Consider the following 19,747-nt stretch of genomic DNA (forward strand, 5'->3'; position numbering starts at 1 on the left):
AAGACAGCAATGGGTGCTGGGTTATTGATTGACATTTATAGGCAGGAGTTACGAAAGCGCTAACTGAACTACATATACTGTATAGTACAGGGCAGATTTCAGCCCAGACAGGAGGCCAGTCTATGGCAAGGCATGTAGACACACTGTGGTCAGTTTAAAGGCAACAGCTAGCCAGTGGTGTTAGCATGTAGCTCAGCAGGCTAAGCCTCTGTGCCTGTGAACAGAAGGTTGTTGGTTCAAGCCTGTGGGCCCTTGAGCAAGGCCCTTAACTCCCAGCTCCAGGGGTACCACTACAGGTGGCTGCCCTTTACTGCCAAGCTTACTCTCACACCTACTTGTGTGTCATGGGGGAGCAAGATGAGGTATGTGGGAAGAGAATTTCCCCACAGGGATCAATAAAGTATCATCATTTCATGCTGTGTTTATAGGAGAAACCCTTGCAAAAGCCACACACAGCGAATAAATGGCCATAACTGTACAGGTATGAGGCAAAAGGGCAACCTACTGAACTGTCGTGCTGTCCTTCCAAGCCACTGCTGCTACAGGGAGGAAAAGGAACTCCTGCTTGGGCTGGAATTCTCGTCAGTCATGGGCTCTCATTGTTCCCAAGCACCCCTGGGGGTTTGTCAGTATGGTGCTATCGTGGGCCATCAAAGAACGTAAAGAGTAACAAAGGTTTCTTCTGCTGTCCAAAAAGTTACTGATACCTCGTTGGATAGCTAGATCAACCTCTCCTCTGGGGGACCTCAGCCATTCCATATATTTGTTTAATTTTACCACACCCTCACTTAATTATATTAATTAGTTTAAAAAATCAATTAGGTATAGGTTAACCAAACATAGTGTGCCGCTGGTTGAGTCTCCAGACACATGGGTATGTTGGATAGTTAGTGAAAATACTGGGGTGATTTGGAGAAGTTTTGAAATGGTTATGCTGACACACTATGACATACATAAAATTATAGTTCTACACCAACATAAAGATAATTTGCGCACAATTTTCTTTGGCACACTAAGATTCCTGGCTCCTTATTTTGCAGTAAAACAAAAGGTCCCATTGAATGTTTATGCACTTATTCTATTTTTTATATTATGCCTGAGGTAATGAACCGGCTGGTCATTATAAAAGATAAATTGTGCCATTCTAATATTTGCACAAATTAACAGTATTTAGTACAATTCGGGCATCAGTTATGAATATGTATGACTTTGCTCTCTTTTGTCTTTTAGTAACATATACTTGCGCACACACACACACACACACACACACACACACACACACACACACACACACACACACACAACAGCTCTCAGACACCTGCAGCTTTCTGCCTTCTTTCTCCAGCTGAATTCTCAATCGTGGTGTGCAGGCCTCCCTACTAAATAACCTCTGACATGAGAACCGTGGCCTCCTGGCAAGCGACCTTTGACCCCCACAACCAGACTATGAAGTAGCAGTGGTCTGCTCACAGGGAGAGAGCATCAGATGCAGATGGTGAACGCCCTCCAACCCTCGAGAAGCCATCAATAGTAACAGCTGCCTACATTATATTCCCTAATGGCTCCCATTATTATTGTTAATTGACGTTAAAAGAAAAACAATGAATGAAAAGAACACATTCCTAAAAATTAATAAAGAATAATAAGAACGCAAGAGACTAGTAGGGCTCTCACTCGGTAATCTACCTTTAAGCCTTTGTTCTTGTGAAAATAATTGCAAATTTGTTTACAATTAAGTACTCCTGTTTCATTGTGAATTAAGAGACGATATGTGCATTTTTCAAATTCTATAAAGCTGCCTAAGAGAGAGAGTAAAATCTCAAACTAAGGTGATTGTGCTAGGAAAGGACTGATGACAAGGACTACACTACTAAGGATTAAAAATGACCCTTACTTAGATATACACTGATATATGACAGATCCTAATTAGGTCATACGAAATGTTAAAGCATGAAAATCTTGTATAATTTATAATGACATTTTGTTTAAAGAAAATCAGGATTGTTTAAAGAGTAAATGGCTGATAGCAGGAGAAGTGAGAGGCAGAAGACCTGGAAGGTCACTGAAATCTGTACCTGTCAGTGCTCCCACTGCCTGTTTGTACTGTAGAAATTAACCTGAAGATCAGAAATAGTCATTTTTCTGCATCAGAGATACGATTTTCCCATAAATGTGTCTCCATGAGCTTTGCCAACCAGTTGGAATTTGCACGTCAGAAGTGAAAATGGTAACCCATGCAAATATTAGCCGTTTTAAAATGTAACTCCTAAAATGTGCACTCACCTACCCACTCACCCCTCCCCCCCCACACACACACACACACAACACTCCACACGTCCCTGAGCACCTGCATCATTATAAAACTCTTTTGAACTTCAAACTGGATGTCAAATGCCACATGTGGCAGTACAAGGCAGATGTACTGCAGATGTACTGCAAGCTTCCCAGTTCACCCTACCAGCACCCCCAATACCAATCTCCATTTCTAAGAAGCTCTCGCCGCCAGTCTGCATGTCAAAGAATCCCTGTAAGCTTCTTCTCCCAGAATTACCCCTTTGCAAAAGGACAAAGCCCCTATCTCTGATAGGTTTCACTCATAAAATAATTTGCAACACTTAACTCTCTATTCTCAGATTTATCTGAATTCTATGAATGCTGTTCATTTGCGTGTTGTGTTCATGCAGATGGTTTGGCCAATGTACTGTCTTTAGTGTCCTCACTGTGGAATATGAAGTTTTATATTGTTATAATAAACCTCCATCCATCCATCCATCCTCTGTACCCATAGGACAAACCTCCATATGTGATTAAAAAGAAAACAATAGATTTTTCATAATATTTATTTCATATTAAAGAGGTCAACAGATTAAAAAACAGATATTGCCTTTTCTCACATTTGAAGAACCTCTCTACAAGGGATTGCTAAATAAAAGCTTGGGCTTCAGCCCTTTAGAAGAGCAGATACTTATTTCCACCAGTAGGTGCCATTAATATGCCCTACAGCAGCACTCCATGTTGCCCTCTGAACACAGGTAACAAATGAAATATACAGTCACACATCACATTTGTCACATGGCCCGGCAGATCAGAAGTCCTGAAAACTATTGCTTTCCTTTTGTCCGAACAGTCCACTATAAATCTCCATCACAAAGGCTTTTCCTGTAGATTAACAATGATTACGCCCATGTCTGTTCCACTAAACAATTTGGATGTTTAAAATGTGCCAGGGGTCTGGAAGTACTTGAGCAGACACACAGAGCCAGTGTTTCTAAAGGCTCATGAGCTGGAAAAAAACCACGAGGAGTGTGACCATGCTATCTGGCCCTCTGGGCCAGGCTAGACCAAGAGGACTCAGCTATAAACAGCGGAATACTGGCAAAATACCAGAAAATCGAATAAACAGAACTTCTGCAACCAATTGTTTCAGAGCGTTATCTGAAAAACGTTTTTGTTCAAATATGCATTAACAAATTGTGGCAAATTATTTCAATATTACAGTTCCTTTACATTTTTTTCGAACAATACATCTGTCAGTTTACCAATACGGCTGCTTTTAGAGTATAAGTGAAACCGAAGATTAAGGGAAACAAAAACCAAAAAAATCCAAATAAAAAGCATATAATACATATTTACACAGTGAGTAATTTAATTTACTTCCATGAAGTAGCCATGAAGTAGGGCTGTGGCTTCTTGGTACAATGTCAGTACACACAGCAAGCTCATAAATGAATCACTTCAAATTAAAATATAATGACCACTTGGGCTGCAATAACTTTTTTCACGTTTCAAAATCTTGTTGACACTGTTGTTGTCAACATCCAGAAAAAAAACAGACTAAAAACATGATTATGATGACATAATGTCAGTGCTGCAACCAAAAGAACAAGATGTAGCTATTAGCATGCTTCTGAAAAGAACTCAATGTTCCCTCTTTGGATCATTGATTCTGCTATTGCTTTGTGAGCTGGCAAAATCCTGAACATTTCTACCGATATTTTGCCCTACCTTTCTTTTACTGCTATATTTTTTCCTTTTTATTTACAATCTTAATACATACCCCATTGCATCACATTCTGTGACATACTAGCACTTCTGTAATCAACTTTATTGAACGACAATTAACCACTGCTGCAACAAAAGTTTAAATTGTATATAATTGAATTACTATTTTTTAAGCTACTTTATTTTCATCGGACTAATGGTGTGACAAAGTATAGGCTTGAAAGCAGGATCAGATTCCAGAGTTGAATACGAAGGTTCTTGAGGTTTATACTAAATTAGCTGTGATAAAGTTTGCAGATACTTATTTTGATCCCATAAGCATGAATAAAATTCGTCAATCCCTAGGGAGCAAAAACATGTTAATAAGTATGGGCTAGAGATAGACATTTTTACATGGAGGAAACCCCACTAGCTAAGGAAGAGACTGGGACAGAATTTTCTGTGATTACCTCCTTTGCACAAATATCACTCAAATAATTTCAGTTAAACAATTAAATTGAAAAACAAGTCAGAAACAGAACGAAAAAACTGTCTAAATGCCTAACAATGGGAGGAGAAAGTGCAAATATTTTGGTGCCACTTTAATAACTTAAAGTTGACTAATTCCGTGCTCCGTCTCCCTCTCTGAGTGCACACAAGCTGTTTCCCTCCGTGCCCTCTCTTCTTCCCTCATCTCCAGGAACCATGTCTCTTCACACCAGACGCCGTACTGGGAATAGGCAGACAGAGAGAGGAGTGTTAGGTAACCGCTCGGCCATCCAGTACGCAGACATGCACAGATGCGCTAATGATTGAGGGCCGACCCAGTCTTCATCTGCAACGGGTCATGCAGGACAAACAAAGAAAGTGTGCCGGCAAACGCGCGGCTCGGTTCTGTGGGCTTAGCTGCGGGTAGCTGTGGCAGGTGTGGCAATGAAAAGCAGCTCCAACTGCCGCCTTGACGTCTTACATAAAATGTCACAGAAGAATGTCCAGGATGAATCCGAGAGGAATTATGATTAGTCTCAGGGACGTGTGTGAAATAGACGCGCCATGTGTGGCTGATGTCTGGTTTCTGTCCTATAGTATCTCTCTCAAATATCCAAGACAGAAATAATGTAATTCTGACACAACTGTAGTACAACTCAGTTATGCTTATACCTATGATACATTCATCTTACTAGGCTCACAGGACCAGGACAATGCATCAGATACAATGTCTCCTCCTGGACTCATCAGGCGTAAAGTAACTTTACAAATAGTGGTTTGAGAAAAGGAGATGGACAGGCAGTCCAGATTGCTTGCAGATGTTTTTGGAAATGGGACTAAATATGGGGGCAGGGCGAGCAGTGGGGAGGGAGGGGGGGTCTCATGGGTTCTGCAATGGACATCAGAGGCTGGTGGTTGGGAGGGGAGGGGGGGGCAGTGCTTTAGCAGCAGGGGGTTGGGGAGGGGGTGTACAGGTGAACTATTGTCAGACGGTGATTTGTTAAAGGCTGGAATCATTAGCTTAACTCTAAAACATGTTATTTATTTTAGCATTTTCATACCCACTCTCCACCATCACGTCTGACCGATATGTAACTCCATCTATATTATCAAAGGGCTCCTCAGTGCTCCCTCGCAAAATCTGCCGTATTATCGATCTCTACATAAGCAACATTGTTACATACATCCATCTTCCATAACCGCATCCACTGCAGAGTCACTATGATCCTGGAACCTGTCCCAGAAAGCAAGAGGGCGCAAGGCAGGGGATACCAGACCATCTCCAGCCAAACTTTCAGACACTAATGGCAATTTAGAGACAAGAATTCACCTAAGCTTTTTTGGATTACAGGAGGAAACCGGAGTACCTGGATAAAACCCATGGAAACCAAAGAAGAACATACAAACTCTAGGCACACAAAGCCTTGGTGGGAATCAAACCCACAATGCTGAGAATGTAACCTACAGTTTTACCCAACGTGGCACCACTCACACGCTACATTCCTTCCAGATTTTCATTATTTCTAATGAGTCAGTTTCAGAAAGCAGAGGTAAACAATAGACTCAAGGACAGAAAAGTTGACTTTGAATTGGCCCATTGTACTGTTGTTTCAGTTCTGGATAAAAAAATAAATAAATAAAAAATGAAATTCTCTTGAGTTCTGGGCCTGATTGATTTTATGACATTCCGTTGGTTTTGTAATATGTGTATTACAAAATTCCTACAGATTAAATTTAAATAGTTTACATTTTACATTGCACAATGATACATGAAGAAGCAATAATTTACAGTAAGTACATGCATACATTTCTAGCGTGTGTGTGTATTCATCATAGAATTCTGCTTGACTGTGAAGGGCCACAAACATTTACGGCAGGAGTGCCTGGGGCCCCAAAGGTTTGAAAAGAAGTGGAGATTAAAGGACACCCTTTTCTTTAGAATGTAGTGTTTCTAAACATCTGTCCATTGTACGGGTAGCTGCATGGTATAGTACTTAGGACACGATACCATTAACTACACAAACCTTAGTTAACCCTTTAAGTCTTGGATATTCGGCTGACAACCAGAAGTTCACTGTTACAGTTTAATATTGCTATTGCACAATAATAACAATGTAAGTATATAATAAAAGCTGTAGGCACAGAGGCCCTTAAGCACCCATTTTACCATAATGAGGTACACACAGTGCTTTGTTGGAATACAAAAGAAATTCACTTACTACAGCCATTCTAGGAAATAGTCCCTGAAAGAAGGAATATAAGAAAGGTCAGTTTTCCAGGCTGTCGGAAGTTAATTTTCATCTCTGAATAGTGTGGCAGGAAGTGGGCACTGGCAGATCCAGTGTCCGGTACTGAGCTCTCAAAATCCAGTGTTTTATTAGAAATAAAAGGATGCCATCCTGTTATGGCATTACCATGCATCCATGTGCTTAGTCACAATCTAATAAACAGCTGAATCCTGCAGGGAAAGTATGCCAGCAACCACAATGAATCCTTCAGTGAACAGCATACATTACAATGAGGTTACCCGCAATTAAAATTTACCACACGGGGCAATTAGGTTCTGCAGGGGCGTCAAGATCTCATGTGCTTCTAAAGCTGTGCTTCCCGAGCAGGTCATAAAGCTTCCCTTTCATGGCAGACTTAATGATATGCAGTCAGATCGAGTTTCGAACTTAAGCAAGTGAATACATATGGACCAAAACTACACACTTTGTGGGACAGATCTAGTGTCTCTCCATACGGAACCCAAACATCAAATACAGTGTCCTTGCACAACCTCACCTTCACGTTTCAGGAAACAAACATACATTTTTGAAACAAAATGTTTTTCTGGTTCTTATATGGCAACAAAACATCATCTATATGTACAATATATAGGAAACATCACTGATTAATTTATGCAAGGCGTGATAAAACGATATAAGACCCTACTAGTCTCCTTAAGTTAATTAATCAATAAAGCAACCAAATAATTAAATCATTCAAATAATTAATTTATTAATTGTATTAAATTAAATAAAATTAAATTCAATTTTACAGGATAATGACTAGGAAGGTTTTATTTGTCCCAGTGTTAAACATCCAGCCATCTATACTGTAAAAGTTTGTTCCTGATTGGGTTATGGCTGAAAACTCCTCCCCTTAAATATCAGAAATGGCCTCCATTAAGTACCATTTTAAAATTCAGCTAATTATATCTCCTGATATCCTGTACAGAATAATTAACATGGTTTTCAAGAGTCCTTCTAACATGTAATATTTCTGATCACTGATATTAGTCTGTTGCCATTAGCTTCCACTAAGTAGTTACTCACAAGAGAAGACCAAACAAGTGATTTTTATTAGATAAATTCGGCAATCAAAATGCTTTTGAGATGATTCTGACACCCTTTATAATTGAGCAAGTTTTGCAACATGGAGGCGGTAATGTTATATATCAGAAACACTTACAATTTTTGGAGATTACAGAACTTTATTCAACTTTTGCTCCAGTTACTTATTTAATCGTTCAATGTATGATATTGATAATATTCTGTGATTGTTTATAAACATTATCGCCAATATTCGTGTAGTGATTTTTAAAGCATAATGCGAATAATGATAGGTGTTTCCATAATTTTGGCCACTAGTGTATATACACATAAATATAAAACATATGTTGAATATAAACCAGTGAAGGTCGTCTACAAAATGAAAAATTATCCCGAGTCAACAGCAAGGATGACATTAATATACCCAACAGATGGGGGTGGGAGGAGACAGACTGGTCATGTGAACTTGTACCACCACAACCTTTACTTTGGCCAGACAAAATGTCAAGTCAATATTTATTTATAAGGCACATTTAAAAACAGCCCCAGCTGACCAAAGTGCTTTACAATTTGTCAGAAACATGTAAAAAAACCTACAGATATAAAAGATTTACCATGATCCTTTGCATAGAAGGTGCTTTGCACAGAAGAAAAGTGAAAACACAAGACTCAGGGTATTAGTAATATGTTATCAGGAAGAATTTCTTATATCACATATTGCTGTATGAAGCTACTTGTGGAATTTTTAAAACAAGTAGTTCGACCTTTGTTGTTTTTGAGTAGGACAGGACGCCCAGATCGACAAGCTGATTGGACAAGGCCAACCACCACAATTTTATCAAATGCTTGGAGAACTGAATATGGTATAAAGATGTTTCTCTTTTACATTTCCATAAATTATCACTTGGGATTTTGTTTTCTGGAAACCAACAACCCAAGTGTCATAAGGACCACATGCAATTTACGAGTACTGTTACAAAACCATACTGAGATCTGTCTGTGTACTAAGAACGCAAAATTTCAACAAAAGCACATGTCAGTGTCATCAGCTCTTATTTATTTGCTTAATATAACACATATGGATAATATCAGCAATTTGTCCAAATGAGATGCAAAGAGTTTCTTTGGACTTCAATTGTATTTCTCACAAGAAGCACTTTTGCAAAATTATCAAAAATAGTTTTTCTTTTTCCTTCAAAATAAAGTATTAGATTATTTTGGTTTTCTTGTAACTCTTGTAATTTCATGTCTCGTTTTATGTATTTAATCATAAAGTATTATTTTATATAAGTTCTATATGTGGCAACATACAATCCAGCTTTACACCAGTATTACCTGTTGCTTTCCCATGCCCTTTATATTATTACTCTTAGCTGTAGCAGTATGATAAGATAATGTTCATGGAACATCAGGGAAACAGGACACTTTAAACATTTCTGCACCTTAATCGTAAGATTCGGTAAAAGTTCCTGTAGTGAAAAATTGCGTAAGTGGGGTATATTTTTTGTGAACTGTGTACTAGCTATGAAATAAGAGTCAGACTGCCCTTGCTTGGAGCGGTGTGCACCACTGAAATTGCTCAGCTAAAACATGAAAATGTGTTTTGGTCTTCAAAATATATACAAGTGGAGTTACACGTTTGAGGCATTTTCTGTCCATTTACCATACAAAATCCCTTCAAGTTAGCCATTAGGTTTGGTTTGCTCACATTGTGATGATATAAACGCTCTTAAATGCCAGACTAACTGTGGCCTCCTCAGTGTATATGTGAAAGAGGGGAGAAAGTAAAATAAACTTTCATCTGGCTGGTATTGCCCCATGCTTTCCAAACATCTCACTGTTTATACTGGCATGCATGCCCAGTTCGACAGGTCTGACACTATGCCCACTATGAGCCACTGTTTTTGGTTGCGGTAGGTAGTTCCAGAATAAACACATGACCTCAGGGCCCTCTGGTGCTTTGTAGACCATCAGGCCAGAGTAAACAAGGACAGAGAGGTTAAGGGAATCCCATTGGGCCATATGAGACATAAAGTACAGCAACAAGGCAAAATGACCCACAATGATTTCTATATGTGTTAGCACTATAAAGATAATTGCATTCTTATATAGTTGCTTTGACCACATGTGTTGGCTGGATCAAACAGCTGTGATCACTAATCGTGGCACGAAAGCCCCCGGGCAGAGTAGCATTGTCTTGCCAAAAGTCAAAGGGATTAATAGGGCAGAGTATCTCATGCTACAAAGTTGCCTTGTCATCCATTCTTTATGTCTACCCTTTTAAAACAGCAATTTTCAGAAAATGTCACAAAAGCTAAATTATAGATCACCAATTACCAGTTCCTTGTCTATCTGCTGATACCTAAAACCCCTTCCTCTTTGCAGTCCATAGTACTCTACCTACAGCCACCTGTATTTTATACTTTGTGAATTTTAACTTCAATACTTTTTACATTGCAAATGATTTAGTCTGGTCACTTAGTTGAGTACACTAATATTTACACTGACATTGTCTAAAGCTGGTGTGTCAAACTCCAGTCCTGGGGGGCCGGAGCCCTGCACATTTTTGGATTTACCCTCACTCCTGATTCAACTCCTTGCACCTCCTTGTGCTAATTACCACACAGCTCCTGAGCTGAATCATTTGTGGTGGAACAGGGATAGAACTAAAGCTACACTGGTCTAATGGGACATAGAACTGAGGGTCAGAGAAAAGGGCCAGCCAGTGTCCCAGAAGAAACTGCAGTTAAGGGCTTTTTCCTAAGGGCTCAACAGTGACATCACTCTGCTACCTACAGGATTTGAACCAGCAACCTTCTGACCACAGGTGCCGAGCGTAACCAATCCAGTTGCCCCAGACACACTGCTCCAGACTTTTTCATCTGACAGGTTAGGTTGCTATGCTTTGACATCAGAAAAACAGTTAAACACTTTCTTGTTTTAACTTTCTCTTTGCAATGTAATAGAAAATATTTTATTAATCATTTTAGCTAAATATTAATTCATAGATCTTGATTTAATTTTGAGTGAATAGTATGTTACTCTGACTAATAGTATGTTACTCTGAAAAAAGTTTTCCGGGAAACTTAATTACCAGACGTGCTTCAGACATACTCCTGAAGAACATGCAGTTCTGGTGGGACAATTACCTCTCACAACATTCAGAACGAACAAAGACAGAAAGTAGAAGTATTTAGAATTTTAGATCTCTTGTTCTCTTGTTCTTATTCACCAATGAACAACGAAACCACATCCACAAACTGGTTTCAATTGCCATTGTCATACTTTAATATTATTGTTTTAAAAAAATTTTCACTCAGCCATGCAACATACGATCAGCTCTGCATCACAAAGCAGCCTCCTGGTGTCCAGATAGATACCTTCATGACTCTGTCACCCTGTTAACAGAACCAGTATCTGGGTAAAATTATAACCTTTAAAATGAGCAATGATAACAAATGTTCGTGATTATTTTTCAGACATTCGCAGTTTTTCTCAATCACTGTGACATATTTTGTGAAGCAAACCTAACCTTCTCAAGACTATAAGAGCATTTCATGCATATAGCAAAGCACCATGGTATAGCTGCAAAAGCCTGTAACTTCCCCAAAACAATTACCTCATGTCTCAAAAGCGAATAATTCCACCAATGAATTAATCAGCGCCACCAAAATGAAAAGCACAACTAGCATCATTTTAACCATGAGAGTCAAAATGCTTGGATATATTGTCAGTTTGTCGGTGTAAGTCTGCACCTGAACTCCACCATGCTGAGTGATAGTCGGTTCCCACTTTCTCATTGTCACTGACTGATCATTCTTCTGCAGCAAACTGAGACTTATTCATGTGAAATACACCAATTTCAGCACTGCGAGGCTCTGCATTACAGTATGTAAAGTTCGGCGCAATTCTTCACATCTCAAGACACAGTACAATAGCAAACAAAAAAGTCTGTGCGCCCTGTGGCAATACAAAAACAGCACAATGAAAAGAAAACCATGTACAGTGTGAACCAAAAACAAAAAATGCTGTATCACTACAGTTTATGGAATGTATTTTTAAATCATTTTGAAAGCGTGGTTAACTGTTTCGCATTTGATGGCTAACACAGTGATCACATACATATAGTTTTGGGTGTAAAATTATTACAGCGGGAAACTACATAATCTATTTTGACCAAACAAGACCAAAGCAAATGAAAATTGCGCCAAATGAAGACAACCATACAAAACCGTTTCTATATATGTGCTAAAACTTTGCGCGGACCAGTGGGAAATGATGTTCTGTTGTGCAGATGTGACATTGTGGTGTGGGGATTACACTTGTTGCTTTGCAAATGTTAACCGTCGTTTGAGAAATTGAGAAAAACAGCAACAGCAGTTCAAGCGAAAGCAAATTAGTATGGCTTACTGAACGAATGGCTCCCTTGCCTTATTCCTTGGTTGATGCTGCTCACTGAACTACCTGCTGGGAAAAAAAGGGAAACGCACAAGTTTACTTGTTCTGCATGCAAGCCTGGGCCAGAGTATCACTTCTCAACAAAGTCTACTGCTCTTCCAGGGGACTGACTTAATACGTTTCACACAGATGCCAGTGTGTAGTTGTAAGCAGTTTCCCGTACTGAAAGCCAGACAGATGCACCCTGGGAGTCTGGAGGTGTTCTTTCCATTCGTCCTTCCCTGCCCTGCATTCCGAAGGCATTAATTTGCCTCTGTATTTTGGCAAGCTAAGGCATATAAAAGCTAGGCAACTGATTTCAACTGATCTCAGCCATGATCAGCAATATCCCAGCTATAGAAATCAGCAATAGCTAAACAGACAAGGCAAGACAGACAGACAGACAGACAGACAAGACAGACAAGATAGACAAGATAGATAGATAGATAGATAGATAGATAGATAGATAGATAGATAGATAGATAGATAGATAGATAGATAGATGACTGCTTGGCAAGAGTATTTTTTTAAACAGAATAAAAACACAAAAATAATGGTTTGCTGTACTGGATGCGTATGATCGGAAGTTTATATAGAAAAGTTTATACTGGCTTATTGTGTTGGGTCAACATATCAACAACTTATTCTTCCTCCACTCCTCCTCGTCATCCTCACCTCCATCCTTGCTCACTCCCAAGCAGCCCTTCAGCTCCTGGAGAGAAATGGCCTTATCATTATTCAGGTCACAGTAGTCAATGAACTTGCGGGCACATTTCTTGGGCTTGGCTTTCTTCTTCACGTAACGCTTGAAGGGCTTAAGCTCTTTTTTATTGATGTCATTGCTTGCGTTGTTATCCAGCTGGGCAAAGTACCAGTGAACCACCCGTTCCTCCAACGTATGGGTGGGGTCCGGTTCCGCAAACCTGGGCAGAAAATAGAACGCATATTCAAGCGACATTATCGTGGAACATTTGCTAATTAAATAAAGCAAAGCAATATATTGGAAGGCTTTATCAATGGCAGTGCTCCATGCTTGTGGGTCTGTTGAGTTTTAGGATATTGTATCACTTACCTCCCACCACCAGAGGGGGTGGGTGAGTTTACAGCCTGTACCATGTCTGTGGTAAGTGCATCCAACAAACTGGTAATGAATTCTACTTTCTTTGCCTCTGGGCAACCTGTCATAAGTGTGAAAAGAATTGCAAAAAAAGATAAATAATTTGCTTCATCGAAGGAACAGCAGCTTGATCTTTTCTCAGTGGGTGGCCCCTGTAAGAGTTGGGGTTCCTATGACTCTAATTTGTTCTTAATATGTGTGCCCTGCAATGGACTGGCATCCCACTCAGGGTGCCCCCTGTCTCATGCCCTCGCCTGTAATGGGCTCCAGGCTCTCTATAGTTTGATTACTATCTAGGCTTTGTGTTTCTGGAATTTGCATGTCATTCCCATCCATCCATCCATCCATCCATCCATCCATTTTCCAAACCGCTTATCCTACTGGGTCGCGGGGTATCATTCCCATGTTCACATTAAATGTCTTTTGGATTGTCCTGTATATTTAAAGTATCAACTATGTGAAAAACAAATATTTTATACATGTAAACATATATTTTACCCAAATATTACATTCTTTGCATATGTAAAGGGCACATGACACATATACACAATACAGCGTAGACAGAGATTAGAAAGAACGAAAGAAAGAAAGAAAGAAAGAAAGAAAGAAAGAAAGAAAGAAAGAAAGCAGAAGACTGGTATAACTGAGCAATGTTGGAATTTTGCAACCCTGTTAAACTTTATGACACAATGGCAAACACTAAGCGTAACGGCTTTTAATTGCCCTGATGGATGTTTTTTATAGCAAGTTGGACGAGCGCAAACTTTTCCACCTTAATTGTGTTTGTGAAAAAGACACTTCAAACACTACAGCATAATAAAGTAAGCATAGTAAAGTAATGGTTTCTTAACCATTAATTCACTCTCCAGCTATGTGCCTCCGAATACCAACACTGTTCCTTCCTTTACGTTGACTGAGCTTGTTTTGCGTGATCAAACAGCAAAACAGGTCAATCCAATTAGTATCTCCCAAAATACAACGACGCAGAAACACAGCGCTTCAGTGCATCTCTATCCGAGTGTTAAATTAGTCATTACAGTAATGAAATGATTGTGGTGAATATATCCTGAATGGGACATGAAGTATTAAAAAAACCTCTCTTGTTTTCCTTCTTGAAATTATTCCTTTATCTAGCATGGAGAGTGTCGAGCTGGATGCGGCTGACTGCCTGTCATTTGTTTTCCTAGACGTGCATCTATGTTCTGCCGGTTCTGAAGTTATAAAGGGTCCCATGAGGCCCACATCTCTCACACACGCCGTAAATCTGCCACACATCTGCAAAGGAGTGCAAACTCGCTCATCGCTCTGCAGATTTAACAGATTTTAGCATTAAATAAGCATTATAGTAACAACTTTAAATCACGGGTAAAGAGCTCAGCTACAAAAACAAAGTCAATGCTAATGAGGCTTGAGGTGCATCAGCAGATTATGGTATCAAAAATGAACACATGGGAAATGTGTTCATACATTCTACTTCCCTCTAAAATGGGACAGTATCAAAAGATGCCTGTAAAAATGCCTCTGAAGTAAGTCAAGCAACTTGAAGCTTAGGCAGAATCATTCTGATGTTTTCCAGTGCAGAGAGTTCAGTGTCTAACACGTTTTTTTGCTCCATAATTATTCGCTACTCAAACTCATGAAGTCTGGGCATGGGTTCGATTCCCGGCTTTACCTTGTAAATCCCTCTCCCGGAATGGATCATCCGCTTCCGAGGTCCGTGATCGTGCACCACTGTCACAGTCAGGTATCTGGTATCTAATGTCATGATAGAGACAGGGACAGAGAGGCAATATGGACATTGGTCACAAAGTGTTGTGCAGATGGAGATGATATAGGCCTGTAATGTGATCAAATTTACACGAGTGAAAATACAGAGTATTTCTGTTGTCATACCATACCTTTCAAAACAAAACAAGCCGCCAAAACACTCAAATGAGTGGGTGATTTTTTTTTTCCCAAATAATTTTTTCTCGAATGCTAGATTATATTAAAAATGAAAGGCAATTCCTTTGCACTCCTTGACTTATTCCATATTTTTTGATAATTTGCCAAAACAACATAAAATATAACCCATTTTACTTGACAACATAAGATTAAAGTGACATAATTCATTTTTTTTGTACTTTGAAAATCACAGTTGCACCTTCTTTACACTTCTTGGTTTGTTTCTTTGAAACAAATTTAAAAAAAATCTCTAAAATGCAGACCTCAAAATTCCACAAACAGACATTAGGTGTCAGCCTGAGTTTCTTGATCATATAGCCATCAATGTTCTATCCACTCGTCCTGGTCAAGGTCAGAGGAGGAGGCCTGGACCTCCAAGGCAGAGCAGGATACAAGACTGAGGTACAAGATCCTGGACAAGATGTGAGTCCATCAACACGTAGACATACGCTACAGACTTGGAGACAGCAAGTCATGTCGTTAGACTGCCAGAGGAAACATATAGAACTTAAGGAAAACATACAAAGACACACTGAGCAAAAATGAGGTTCAAACTGCCAACCACTAACTGTGTGAGGCAGTACCAACCCCTGAGCTGAGCCACCATCTTGCACGCATATTTCAAACAAATTTAGCCTGTATAGGTGAGCAGGTAAAAATGTAAAGAACGCAGCAGGATGCTAGCCTAGTAAATTTATTGTCATATTTTTTATGTTATCCAGAGACATTTTGGCAGCCTCAAGTGAGTGAACAGGGACTACATTCGAGTTGGCTAGAGCTTCAGCATCTTGGGATATTCCATTGTTGTGGGAATCATAAAGATTTTGAATACTTTATAATTACAAGTTGAGCAATCTGCGGTAAACCCCGGTGGGTGGTCCATTTTCCCTCTTCTTTCTTTCTAAATGCTCTTGGATTCTTCATGAATTCTGAACATTCAGTCGATTTCTCTTTCTCTGATTCATATCCATAAACCCTTAAATTCTCAGAATTCCATCCCATTCCATCCCTTATTTCTCATCTATATCTTTACCTGGTGGACGTCCCAGGGATCGGCCGCCCAGTATCCACCATAACACACCAGCAGTAACCTGTGGACTGGTGACACTGGACTGCTTTGTACAGGCCTCCGGGCCCACATTCTGGAATGAAAATGGCCTGTCTTGAGTTCTGACGATCTTCATCCAGTGCACTCTGTCTCTCCTGGTCACAAGAAGGAACTTTCTCTAAAATCATGAGAAACACATTCAATGTGGAGACACAACAAAGAACATGTACAAATTTAATCACCACACTCAGGATGTAAATTATAGCGAAATACACTATATATATATATATATTTCATCATATATATATATGATTCAAAGATACCCAAGCAAACAGGTATCTTTAAAAGAATAAAACATTATTAAAATAGACAACCAAATATGGAGGTGAATTAACACAACATGAACACTGCATTGTTCAAGAATTTCCTAGCAATAACATTGTATTCCAATTATCTGATATTATCTATTTAATACCAGGCTGACATTTGAAAACAGCTTCATTTTGCAAGTTGTTCTGTCGTACTCTATTTATATTCAAACCCATTTAGTCCATCGCTCTGCCTTACATGTTGAGATAAACGCAACAAAACCTCCTACTGAAATTCAGACTATTTTATTGTAGTGAAGCGTGCTTCACCACATAAGTTTTTATCAAGTCTGTTTACAAAATATTACCCTGAAACAACCCAGTTACAGCTCCCCGTTTAACACAGTCAGTTTGAACAGAGACTAGCATGTCTTTCATAGCCATATACTACTAAAAGATCACTACAATGAAAAGCATATTATAACCATCTCTAAAATATTGCACTTGTATAAATTACAAATCTGTCTCTTCTCATAAACCCCAGCCTAGCCCTTCCGCCTTACTATTATAGCAGATACATCCCCTAACTATAATTTTGGCTGTCAGAAGAGATTAACTTTCCTTTATTTTTAAACTGTACATTTTTTTCTGTCAATTTTTGTCTGGAGGGATGGAAATACTTCTAAAGGAACCTGGTGAACAATGGCCCAAAACCACTCAGTTACCGTAAGAGAATATAGGAATTTCCTTCCCATTTTGTCCATTACACAATAATAATAATAATACTAATACTGACAAAACTGGAAAGTTCACTGTTGCCCCTTAGGGCATTTGCGGTACCTCAGAAGGTGCCTATTTGCAGAGCTCATCTGCCGTCAGAGGCAACATGCCCACTTACAGTATGTTTCCAGAGAGGGTTTGGGCTCAAGTGTTTGCTGCAAGGCTTCCCAATTCCTGTCAAGGCTCCTTCATTTGCAAATTATTTAGCACTGTTTATTATACAGAGGGCACACTGGCACCAGGCAACCGAGATCCTCAAATGAAAATAGTTTTTTATATACATATACATACAAATAAAAAGGGTTGAATTCTTAGTATTTTTCCCCTTTGATTCTTTTTTGGTGTATGAGACCCAGCTCACGTTGCATGTTTTTCCTTTGTGTTTTGCACCATAGCAAATGATGGAATTCCATAAATAAACAGTAAGCATTACAACAGGAACCAAAATTAGAAAATGTGGAAATTAATTAAATTCTTTGTGCTTGTTTCCCTTCTTTACTGTCATTGTTAACGTTCCCAGGTTCCTATAAAAAGTCCACATAATGTGACTCAGTGAGTAATTATATTTATTTATGGCTCATGATTCAATAATAAAAACTTTTCAGCTTCGTCCAAGGAGACCTGCTGAGCTCACACACACCATCGGTGGAAGATTCCAGCAAAGATTCCTTTCTGCTCTCAGCAGGGCAGACATTTGCCATCCTGCATGCTGTTATTTCTTTCCCCATACAAAGGATATCCATGATAGTGCGGCTTCGCGTGCCAGCCCCCTGCAAGACTATCTTCGCTGAATAGAGAATCTGTTTGCCTTTTTCTTTTCCTTAATCTTTAAACGTACTTTATACTTTTTTCAAAGACGGATCCAGCCTTGGATGCAGGCTGAGTGCAATGGAAAGGCATACTGTATTTGCGTATTCGCAAGTAGTGCAATTCAGCCCATTAGATTTTGATAACGGTAGACTAAATAATGTATTCCTGCCGCTATTTGTCCAGGAGTCACACGGGTCCAATTTCACCTTTTCAGGACTGGCAAAGATAGGTTTAGAATACAGCATCTTGATTCCCAGCCAAATGTACCCTTTAGGACAACAGTTGGAACCCAGTGAAGTGACGACATCTAATCCCCCAAATGCCCCCCCCCTCCCATACCCCCATCCTCTGAGGACACCAGATGCTAATTAAAAGCAGACAAGCAGTGGGATTACCACAGAAATTTACTTCCAAAGAGCTTGTCACTGTGAATCTCTGTCCTCCACACAGGCCTCTCAGACTGCTTACAATTTCCCCAAGAGAAAATGTTCCATAGGTGTTTTGTACAGACATTCAGTCTTATATTTTACATTTTCTTTGCAATAAATAGTAAAGACAGCATATCTGATTTCTTCATGGTGTAAAAATCACCAGCTTCTTGCAGACAATACACGGGAATACTGATACTTGTGCTACTGACGGCATTTTGAAACCGAAATTGGTTTTCTATGACTATCAATTTTTTTTTTTTTACATCAAAAAGGAACAACAGCAGGCTAACATTATGGCAGGATCTCATTTAAAGGTTCTATACTCATCCATCCAACCATCTTCCAGAACCACTGACCCAACTGCGGGATGGAGGTATGCCTGAATCCTCTCTTAAGAAGCAGAGAGCCCAAGCCGGGGAGTATTCTGCACTAGGGTAACCACTTGCCCAGATTTTGTCCAGACAGTCCAGTTTTCCAGCCCTCTGTCCAGACTACTGGTGGGTGTCCTGCTTTCTGCCCCCTTGTCCTCTCCCCCCCCACCTTTTCCCTTGAGATAATGGCATTAAAAAATAATCACAAGCGTTGCCGTTCTCGGCTTCCGGACACAAACTTTACATCGTTATGGGCTATTAAAGCAAATAATGTATTCCAATTTCACTTTTTCAGGACTACAAAGATAGGTTTAGAACATCTTGAATTTAGAACTTATTTAGAATTTAACACTGCTGCATTTGAAAAAACCTTTTCATTTGACGTACTTCAGCATATCAAACTTAATCCCTTCAGAGCGCTGGATTGCATCAGTGGATTAAGTGAATAAATGAACGTAGTTTTACTTAGCTTTGTTGTTACTACTATTTATGACCCTTTACTCAAACATAGTTTATTCAGACTAGCAAAGATTGACAGAACTAATCACCCATTCCCCAAAGGTGCCGTGGACTTTTCAATATAAGTTATCAGGGGACAGAGAAAACTAAATAAGTGACTAAATAACTAAACTAATAACTAAATAACTGCATAAAAGAGAGTGAAAAAGGACAAATGAAATGTGATCTGATGCTGTACATTTTCAGTTCACCTCACAT

General features: G+C 39.3%; 1 protein-coding gene across 8 annotated transcripts in view; it reads right to left on the bottom strand.

Moving 5' to 3' along the window:
• Positions 1–2,824: 2,824 nt before the first annotated feature.
• The window catches only part of smoc1 (SPARC related modular calcium binding 1), a 50,603-nt gene continuing 33,680 nt past the window's right edge, over positions 2,825–19,747 (bottom strand). For 4 of the 8 annotated variants that reach the window (XM_048975267.1, XM_048975265.1, XM_048975264.1 and 1 more), the window contains 6 exons: positions 16,316–16,508; positions 15,011–15,093; positions 13,294–13,399; positions 12,897–13,144; positions 12,215–12,251; positions 2,825–4,711 (listed from right to left, as the gene is read on the bottom strand). In XM_048975267.1, the coding sequence (XP_048831224.1) occupies positions 4,672–4,711; positions 12,215–12,251; positions 12,897–13,144; positions 13,294–13,399; positions 15,011–15,093; positions 16,316–16,508 (707 nt within the window). In that variant the 3' untranslated portion in view covers positions 2,825–4,671. Of the gene's footprint in view, positions 4,712–12,194; positions 12,252–12,896; positions 13,145–13,293; positions 13,400–15,010; positions 15,094–16,315; positions 16,509–19,747 lie in introns of all 8 variants that reach the window. The other 4 variants (XM_048975266.1, XM_048975262.1, XM_048975263.1 and 1 more) reach the window with 3 other exon arrangements.

The sequence above is a fragment of the Brienomyrus brachyistius genome, chromosome 14 (assembly GCF_023856365.1).
Source record: "Brienomyrus brachyistius isolate T26 chromosome 14, BBRACH_0.4, whole genome shotgun sequence".
NCBI classification, from domain to species: Eukaryota; Metazoa; Chordata; class Actinopteri; order Osteoglossiformes; family Mormyridae; genus Brienomyrus; species Brienomyrus brachyistius.